The 10,701-nt window shown below is 40.3% G+C and overlaps 1 protein-coding gene across 1 annotated transcript in view; it reads right to left on the bottom strand.

Annotated features, from left to right (window-relative positions):
- Positions 1-560: 560 nt before the first annotated feature.
- DNAJC13 (DnaJ heat shock protein family (Hsp40) member C13) overlaps positions 561-10,701 on the bottom strand; it is a 120,121-nt gene continuing 109,980 nt past the window's right edge. Inside the window, exons 55-56 of the mRNA XM_010380216.2 lie at positions 8,747-8,846; positions 561-1,420 (exon numbers count right to left, since the gene is read on the bottom strand). Of these exons, the coding sequence (XP_010378518.1) occupies positions 1,314-1,420; positions 8,747-8,846 (207 nt within the window). The 3' untranslated portion in view covers positions 561-1,313. The remainder of the gene's footprint in view (positions 1,421-8,746; positions 8,847-10,701) is intronic.

Below are 10,701 nucleotides of genomic sequence, written 5' to 3'. Positions count from 1 at the left end.
AAAAAAAAATTGCTATGTTGATTTATGCTCTCCTAAATACCTAATCCCAATTTAGCTGTTATAATTTCTTTCAGTGAACATTTTTATGGCCATCTATTGTCTAGAAACTAAAACCCTAGTTACATATTAAAATACTTCCATTAACATATTATTCCATAATCTGTGAGAGATGATAAACTTGATGCAAAAGTTTGAATTAGTGACTTGGAATAGGAGTAAGTTTCCATTTTGGCTGTTCTTACACATCAACTGTGGAATCAACTCGGTTTTTGCTTTGAAAGGAAACTTGGAAGTGTGGGTATTTCCCCATTCTTTAAGAATTATTTGTTTATATTCTCCATGTTTATATTTTCTTGTAGTTTGTGGTCACACGAGAAAATCTATGTGCTGAGACTTGTTATTTGAAAAATCTTCTGGCTATTTAATTTTCTCTTCTTAAAAATAGAATTGTCACACATAATTAACAGCCTGACCCATTCCTGAGTGTTGTATGAAAAATAAATGAGATGCTGTGTCTGGAAACTTAGATGTGGCTGCAATATTAAACGAGAACAAATATATCTCATTAACAAAGCAGTCAATTCCCTTTATTTTTAAAATTTTATGTACACATATGAATGATCTGTATAATGTACATTCAATATAGAAAGCTTTATATATTTGATAGTGTATAGAACATTTCACAATTACACTAATCTCTTATATAACATCTTGACATCCATTTTTAAATTTTTTTGCACAAGCTCCTCTTCATTCAATTTGGTAAAGCCAGTTATACATACTAACGTGTACTGTGAGCTTTCAGAAGTTAATGATTGAGGATGCCAGTGAGGAGTGCAGGGACAAAACCTAATAGTCTTGGACGGTGGGGTGAGGATGGCCACGCAGACTTGATGCAGGAGAGGGAAATATTCTTTCCTGGGGAAAAGTGACTTAGCCCAATTTTTGTTGACTGTAGCTCAACCCTACAGTCATGTTAATTCAAAAAAAAAAATTACAAAAACTAGGAAGAAAGTTTTGTCTTTTTGATTCACAGTTTTGTAAACAGATATAAGGAACAAATGTGCTTACATACACTAAGAAAAAAAAATTCTTGTGTACCCACTTAGGTTGATCCACAGAGTGCTTTCTTATAATGTGATACAATTAGAATCACTGACTTTTTTCCTAAAAATATATTTATAGAAAAAGGAGTAACACTGTCATGAAACCAGGAGAAAGGCAGTAAGAGTTTGCTTCAACGTATCAGCTGGAGGAATGTGGACTCGGACTCGGCACTGGCCTTTCAGTGTTTATTGTCTGTCGTGAATACTTCAAGTCTGATAGCCAAGGTCGCCTGCCTCATGGTCTACAGGAGGTGGCAGGTTAGACATGACCGACGAGGATGTACCTGCAGTAAGGTAGCCAGCAACTCCAGGTCCTGCAAGAAAGGAACACACACACCTCTAGAGAGCAGAGTCAAGTGAAAGCACTGACCTTTATAAAAATGTCAGAGCCTGTTCAGGCACTCCATCACACAAAACTCATCATCTATTTCAATTACCTAAATGTGCATCCATACCTTAATCAACAGCTACATACTACCATTTTCATGTCTGCCTGTACTATAGACTAGAAATCATTTCAAAATGTATGCTGGACAGTAACACTGGTGATTTTCCTTCTTACATTTGGGAATCTTTCGTTTTCAATCTTTCAAAAAATTCCGAGCACTGAAAAGAACTATGTCAAATGGACAAAAATGGAAACAGACAAAAGAAACTACACTCAGCCCATCCAAAAGTCATATGTGACAAAATTCAACATAAACACTTCTGTCAACACTCAAACTAACCTATTTTCATTTGGTGCAAAGAAATGTTATTATAACAAGTAACACCAAATGAACAAGGGTTGCTACACCAAGGACTCTGAGAAAGAAAAGGAAGGCTCTGGACATCCATCAGTCATAGGTTAAAACAAGAATGCTACGTGAAAGGGTATTGATATTTTAGTTATATATTTCTCCCTTGATTCTGTTTCTATTGCACGAAAATGCTATACACGCCAGCATTTATCGAGATGTGTCCTATGGGCATATTAATGGCTTTAACCCTCTAGAGTTTATTTTAAACATTGCATAAACATTTAATTACATCTCAGAAGCACTGCACAAACTAACAAGTACTTGGAAGGGACACTGTAGCGTAATACTGCATACTGAGCAATAGTTTTAGCTGAAATTGTAGGAAACAAGGCAAACAACTAAGGAACAATGAAGGGTTAGGACTAGAAAGGCAGTGGGAGTGGCATGCATTTAGCAAAACGTTTCTCTACCTGCTTCAGAGAGCTACACAGAAGTTAGCAAGCTGCCTGGCAGAGCGGATCTAAAGCCCACTCCTGAGGTGAAGGGGGCTGCTGCCAGTTAGAAGGGAAGGAGAGACACCTGAGGGGAAAAAAGAAATATAAGCAGCAAGGGAAGTTGTGAGGAAGCGCAAACAGCAGAGTAGTTTGAGGAAGGTAGAAACAGGGATTGGTGGAGGACAAAAGGCTACCATTCAGATTCATCTTGTTTTTGACCTTAGAAGTATTGGTACTGTGGATGTGAAATGGCTTGCACAGATACATGGGCAGAGATGACTCAGCCTGTGTGAGCTGTAACTGAAGCCAACCAGAGTGCCCAGGTACTTGGAATGCTGTACTTATAAAAACCTTGTACTTGTAGAGCTTACAAAAAATATTTCCCCTTTTTAAGGTACTGTGGGAGCCTGCATCTATCAACTCCTGCCTTGAGCCAATTAGGATGCCAGGCCTTTCACCGTCTGCTCAGGAAAAAGGCCAGCAGGTCAACAAAGCCCCTCTAACAACGCAGTTCAGAGCGCAGCAGCACCCTGTGATCATTTCCCACCACCTGTCACTCTCTGAACTGTAGGCTGCAGCACCATTACTGCAAAACTATCCAGTAGGTCTCATCAAAGATGTAAGACCCTTAACAGTAAGACCTCAAACACTCTAGACTGTGTGGTTTCTGAGCAATTCTGATTGTGGGTTCAACTTGGTTCCCATCAAAATAGTAGGTTACGAGACCAAACCACGAATGCTACATCTAGAAAGTGGATTAATGATACAGTTCTCAAACTGTGTGCTGAGGCACCCTGGGGCATTGCTGGATATTTATTCTCTTCACCTGTGTGTGTGTATTTAACAGATGGGGGTCTATGTTGCCTTGAACTCCTGGGCTCAAGCAACTCCCCTAAAAGCCCCCCTATCCAGGCCTCGAACTCCTAGGCTCAAGTGATTTTCCCACCCCAGCCTACTGAGTAGCTGGATTAGGCCTGTCCACGTGGACTACAGGTGCCTGCCACATCATCCAGCTAACTGCTGGTTATTTTAAATTTGAAACACAGCGCCATCTGCTGACTACCATACAAACAACTACTTTCAAGTTGTCTTGCAATTACTTCATTAATTAGGTATTTCTTTTGGCTTGGGGATGGATGAAAAAATTACTGCGCTATTAAGGGCACTGTGAACTGAGAAAATGTGGGAACCTCTGAGCTAAAACCTAAATGGTGAAACGATGGGCTTGGAAGAAACCAAATTTTAGTACCATCATTTGCCTCTTTAGGAAAGGCAAATCAAAATCAATTCCTGGATAGTTCTACAAATGAAATCTGAGGTGCTCTCCCCAGGCCCCTGGCCTCTCCTTGAGGATATGTCTGGTTTCTTGGGGCTAAAAGGTGCTGCTTGGTCACTTCCATGGAATAGAGCAGTTGTGTTCTCCAGAGACAGATGGGAAGAACAGGGGCTGCCAGGAATGGACATGTGGCAAGTTTGCACAAGGCTGATGAACTTCAGAGAAATGAGAAAAGATGGAAAATTTACAGAGAATCCCACAAAACCGAACTGGCTACCATGATGAAGTATATATGTGAAAAGTTATCTCCAATTCTGGCTTCTAAAAGCATCTTCACCCTGGCTTCTGTTCCTTTTCGTGTTCCTTCTTTTGCTACTGATTTTCTAGGTGAGGTAATTTGAGGATTTTCACTGCTGAAATTATTTTTTATGAGGCCCTGAGACAGCACCAAGCTGTTCTAGAACCTAACAAATGGCTAAGTAATCAAGGGCCCTGGATAATGAGTAACCACAATTTATCTGCATCCACAGGAAAAATTCCACTGAGGCACCTTTAAACAAGCATTTGTCATAAAACAAAATATGCCAGGCTAGAGAAACTATGGAAATAGGCAGTCTCATTTCAATTTTTCAATATTGAGTAATCCTACCTAGCTAGGACTTTAAAATTTTTACCCCAAATCTTGAGCATGTGACTGAATGACAGACATTTACTCAGCCGCCAGAGAGAAGACAACACAGTTTTGGTCATTTTTATCTTTCTTTGAAGTAGTAATTCACTCCTTTATCTTTCCCCATGTCCTAAATAAAATTCACCTAACCTGCCAAACTCACCTAAAGACATCAGTTAGAAAAAAGGGTTGGTGATGTGTGTTGTCACACCAACCTTGATTTCTTCTTTTTTTTTTTTTTCTGAGACAGAGTCTCGCTCTGTCGCCCAGGCTGGAGTGCAGTGGCGCCATCTCAGCTCACTGCAAGCTCCACCTCCCGGGTTCACACCATTCTCCTGCCTCAGCCTCCCGAGTAGCTGGGACCACAGGCATCCGCCACTACACCTGGCTAATTTTTTTGTATTTTTAGTAGAGATGGAGTTTCACTGTGTTAGCCGGGATGGTCTTGATCTCCTGACCTCGTGATCCGCCTGCCTCGGCCTCCCAAAGTACTGGGATTACAGGCGTGAGCCACCGTGCCCAGTCAGCAACCTTGATTTCAATGATTACAGAGGGGTTGGGTACAATCTGTATCTTCTGAAGTTTGGAAGTAGCACAGGGCACATTTTAATTAAATGCAATCCCAATTCAACACAACACTTTAAATTCCTGGAGTTCCACATCATGGTATTTTACCATTATTAGAACTATATGCCCCTTTTATCAAACACATGATACACAATACATCAATGAAAAGCTCAAACACAAAAAACATTTGGCAACTCAATGAGCACACATCAATCCAACTGGTGGTAAATTTACCTAATTTATCTCTTAATTTGCCTACATCATCTGCAATTAGAGGAAGATGTAGGGTTGACATCTTATATACTACAATTTCAGGCAGACGGCAAGAGTTAGCAGCTTTAAATCTTGAAATAGTTCATTTTTAATGTAATTTAATTAATTAATTTTTTTTGAGACAAGGTCTTGCTCTGTTGCCCAGGCTGGAGTGTGGTGGTGCGAGCTCAGCTCACTGTGACTTCCGCCTCCTAGGCTCAAGAGAGCCTCCCGAGTAGGTGGGACTACAGGCATGCACCAACATGCCTGGCTAAATTTTTGTATTTTTTTTGTAGAGACGGGGTCTTGCCGTGTTGCCTACGCTGGTCTGAAACTCAGACTCAAGCAGTCTGCCCACCTTGGCCTCCAAAATTGCTGGGATTACAGACAAAAGCCACTGTAGCCGGCAAGTTGGTCCTTTCAAATAGGACAGACTAGAGCTGACGAAAAAATCTCAAGCAACTAACATCACTACAGAAGAGCATCCCAGATTGATAACATGTCCAGAATTTCACAATTCTGGGGCCAATAATGCTTACAGCTTGTCCAGACTGTTCTACATGGACATGTCTGCAGGCTTCAGTAATGGCCTTCTGGAAGACTCATCTCCAAGTCCCTTCCTGGTTGGGTTTTACACCATCTCCCCACTTGGCCAGGCCTGTACAGAACTTGCTGTCCCTTCAGCTGGCTCAGGGATGGGAAAAAATTTGTATACCCCAACTTTTCTTTTTCCCTAACCTTCTTCTAATCTCTTCACAGCCACTTTTCATACCTCATTCAGAAGCCACCCCACAGATCCAAGTAAAAGGAAAGGCAAGAAGCTTTTTACTGCCTATACCTTTTCCCTATAGTTACTAGAGCATGTGGATGGGGGTGAGGACCAAATGAAGTCCAGGTTTCTGAAGATAAACCCCTATTTCTTCTGGATTCTAACCACAGACCTTTTAAAGGTTCACACTCTAAGTCAAGGACACATGTTTTTTATTTCATCAAGTCAAAGAATGATAGATAAGACAGAACAAAAGAATTAGAACAAGCTTTCCTGTAGAGAAGCTTATAATAGACATATTACTATTCTTCAGGGCCAATTTACTCTTAGTTAAGAAAAATAAGGCTGACCAGGTGCAGTGGCTCACACCTGTAATCCCAGGACTTTGGGAGTATGAGGCGGGTGGATCATTTGAGGTCAGGAGTCCGAGACCAGCCTGGCCAACATGGCAAAACCCCATCTCTACTAAAAATACAAAAATTAGCCAGGCATGGTGGTGCATACCTGTAATCCCAGCTACTTGGGAGGCTGAGGCAGGAGAATCGTTTGAACCCAGGAGGCAAAGGTTGCAGTGAGCTGAGATCATGCTGCAGCACTCCAGCCTGGGCAACAGAGCAAGACTCCATCTCAAAAAAAAAAAAAAAAAGGCGGCAGTGCTGGCTCAAGCCTGTAATCCCAACACTTTGGGAGGCCAAAGTGGGCAGATCACCTGAGGTCAGGAGTTTGAGACCAGCCTTTACTAAAAATACAAAAATTCGCCAGGCATGGTGGTACATGCCTATCATCCCAAATACTTGGGAAGCTGAGGCAGGAGAATGGCTGGAACCTGGGAGGCAGAGATTTCAGTGAGCCGAGATTGCACCATTGCACTCCAGCCTGGGTGACAGAGCCAGACTCCATCGCAGAAAAAAAAAAAAAAAAAAAAAAAACCAGGTGTGGTGGCTCACGCCTGTAATCCCAGCACTTTGGGAGGCCGTGTTGGGTGGATCACCTGAAGCCAGGAGTTCAAGACCAGCAGGGCTAACATGGCAAAATCCCGTCTTTACTAAAAATAATAATGATAATAATAATTACAAAAATTAGCTGAGTATGCTGGGGCAAGCCTGTAATCCCAGCTACTTGGGAAGCTGAAGCAGGAGAATCACTTGAATACGGGGAGCAGAGGTTACAGTGAGCTGAGGTCGCGACACTGCACTCCAGCCTGGGTGAGAGAGTGAGACTGTCTCAAAAAAATAAATAATAAAAATAAGGCAGATTTTTTTTTCAATCATACCATCCTTATACACAAAGTAATGAATGTAATGCCATGAAAATGTGGTATGTAAATTTTTGGACAGAGGCTAAAGAGGTAAAGTTTTTATAGTGCCTATAAGAACAAACTCCTACTTAGAAGCTATAGTTTTAACACCAAATCTGAAGAGAGATATGGGATAGACTAAGACCACGGTCTAGGTATTTTTCTCCATAGATATGAGGGACAGGGGATGGAAAAGTTAAAATAAAAACCTATGACACTGTTCTGAACAGGACAGACCTGCAGCCAAAGCACTGCATGTTTATACATTTTAGGACTCTGCTCCAACTTTAGGATTGTCAATATTAAAGTGGTTATGGTGAAGAAAAAAAGTGTCACACTAAGTTTAAAATTAAAACCAGGTAAAACTTCTTCCAAAGCCCCTAGTTTTGAATATTCCAGATTGAGTCTTCATGATTTTATAAACTTCTGTACTAGCAATCAAGATTAAAACAATTACAATGGTTTAGAAACCCTGGGTGATAATTTTTTCTCTTAGTTTATCTCTATCATCTTTGGTTAGGAGAGAATGCAGGGCTGACATCTTTTTATATACTACAATTTCAGGCAGACAGCAAGAACCGCCTCATATACCTAAGGTTAATTTCAAATTAAAAACTTTTATACCAGACAAGATACTGCTCTTTAGCATTCAGCAATAGTCTGACTTTCTTATGTTGAAGCCTATATGAAAATGACTATTCTAAAATTATGCAATTAGTGTGTCAAACAAATGTTCTGAGTTTTAAACATAGTATCCTTTGAAACCAAAGCAGTAAAACATCCTTTCATTCCTATATATTCCACACCCATAAAAGGACACACCCTAAATATTTAGCAAAACCATAAACGAATCACTGGAAACTTAGGAGAATATCTTTTTTTGAGGCGGAATCTCCCTCTGTCGCCCAGGCTGGAGTGCAGTAGCACCATCTTGGCTCACTGCAAGGCTCTGCCTCCCAGGTTCACGCCATTCTCCTGCCTCAGCCTCCCGAGTAGCTGGGACAACAGGCACCTGCCACCACACCTGGCTAATTTTTTGTATTTTTAGTAGAGATGGGAGTTTCACCGTGTTAGACAGGATGGTCTCGATCTCCTGACCTTGTGATCCGCCCGCCTCGGCTTCCCAAAGTGCTGGGATTACAGGCCACTGCGCCTAGTCAAGAATATCTTTTACATACAATTATACATATTTGGAGTTTTAATCTGTTATTCTGACAGATATGGAATGATGATATCATGTTTCTGATACTGATATTCCTCAGCAGATATTTATTCATTCTCTTTACAAGATAAATACTTTAATACAGACATGCTCCAAATATATTCTATGACCCAATTAACTGGATCAAAACTGAACAAAATACATGCTTTAGTCAGTACCTATTCAACACAACAACAGTTTGCATGCTATATAAGGCTAAAACCAGAGGTCTACATGCTCATAGCACCTCCAAGAAAGGTCAGCCAGTAGCCTAAGAAACACTCTAAAAACAATTTTAAGTCTACTTAAGGCAAAAGAAAGGTCCAAGTGGCTTCTGCCAGGTGTCTTATGATAACCAATTAGGTATGGCTTACCTGTGAGGTATCCTGCTGTTTGTGACTCAGAAATGAACAAATCATGTTTCTGATCTTTGAAGGCACTCCAGACTGAAGAACGACACAGGATTTCATTCACCTAGGGAAGTAAAACAAGCCCTTTGAACATAAAATCAAGGGCTGGATGTTGGAAGACAAAAAGAAAAACTAACTTCCAAAGCAACAAGGAAGAAGACCAGTGAGGAAAGACTCAAATATGGAGCAAGAACTAGCATTCATCAAACACGCCATAGCAGGCACTGTGCCAGACACATCTCATTAAGGCAGACCCAAAGAAGTCCTCGAGTCAGCCGTCCCACTAAAGCTGGACTCTATTATTTGAACCTACAATTACTGACTTATATGTATGTAATTCAAGGAGGAAGATTCCTATGCAGAGTATTTTCTTGTGACAGTAACAGATGGCTGACAGTGTATGGGCTGATGAGCTATTCTCAAGGAAGGAGTTTGGGGAGAAGATACTGCCAAATTGAGCTAAAATTTAAAGCAGTCTTTCAAATTATGAGCTGTGACCTAAAGACGTTTATGAAACAACCAGGAGGGTTATGAACAGCATGCTTGAAAAAATAAAACTGGTTAATATAGAAAGCATCAGAGTATCAGAAGTAAAATGGGTACACGTATGTACTTGAAATACATACACATGAGTATAAATAATATATGGGTGGGAATATGCACTAAACTACGATGAACGGTATTTCTGGGTGACAAAACATTCAGGAAATACCAACTTAGTGAATATCTTTTGCACATCAATGTTCATATCAAATATTTTACTGAGCACCTCTTATGTGGTAAGCACAGTGAACACAAAGATGAGAAAGACAGTCTCTGAAGTGCTTACAATCTAGTAGGGGAGACAGAGTCAAATAATTCCGTGGTAAGAATTAAAGCAGGGTTATACAAGGGGACCGTGTGAGTCCAAGGAAGGGGGTACCTGCTCCAACCTTGGAAAGAAGCAATAGTGGAAGTGATTAGTTGTAAAGCTGGTAGGGGAGTTCCTATTTAGAAACTACTATACCTCTTTCCTCCCCTCCCTAGGGTGCAGAAAGTGGGTGTCAGGATTACTTTGCTAATTTCATTACCAGGAATCCTGAGGCAAGTCAAGGACAAGACAACTGCCTACAAGTGGTACGCAGGAGAGCCTCTGCTTGGTGTTTAGAACACTCATAGGCAAAAACCAAGAAAATACTTTTTAAAACACACCAGTTAATGACTGCAGCAATATGTGCTGTTTCTCTTCTTTAATATCATTTTAAATCATTTAAATGATCATATCAATAGAATGACAATGGCATGAAAAATGTTTCTTTACTTGAAACATACAAATCCAGTAAATTCACTATAGGAAAGCTATAGCTGAAGTCAGTTAAAACCTGTAGAAGATTAGCAGAGGAAATAACCCAAATGTCCATCAACAGATGAATGGATAAGCAAATTGGAGCATTACATACAATGAGATATTTAGACATAAAAATGAAGCATTGATAACATGGATGCTGCTTAAAAACATGCTCAGTGACAAGACAGACACAAAGGGTCACGTGTATGATTCTATTTATATGAAATACGCAGAAGAGGTAAATCCAGAGACAGAAAACAGATTGGTGGGTGCCGAAGGTTGGGGGAAGGAAGAAAGGGAGAGTAGCTGCTGAATGGGTACAGAGGTGATGAAAATGTTTTGGAACTAGATACAGTGGAATTTGCACAACACTGTTAATGTCCTAAATGCCAATTAACTATTTACCATAAAATGGTTAATTTTATGCTATGTAAATTTCATGTCAATAAAAATGAGCATTAGTAGATGGGGCTATATAGTAACAATGAATGAAGAACTCCTTAGAGGCAATAATAAAAATAAAACTGAGGAGGAAAATTAAATTACTGAACAGGCCTGAAGTCAGCAAATACGTGCAGCTGAAATACACTAA

Source organism: Rhinopithecus roxellana, chromosome 1 (genome assembly GCF_007565055.1).
Source record: "Rhinopithecus roxellana isolate Shanxi Qingling chromosome 1, ASM756505v1, whole genome shotgun sequence".
NCBI lineage: Eukaryota > Metazoa > Chordata > Mammalia > Primates > Cercopithecidae > Rhinopithecus > Rhinopithecus roxellana.
The sequence above is the reverse complement of the archived record's forward strand: the minus strand, read 5'-3'. Positions and strand labels throughout refer to the sequence as shown.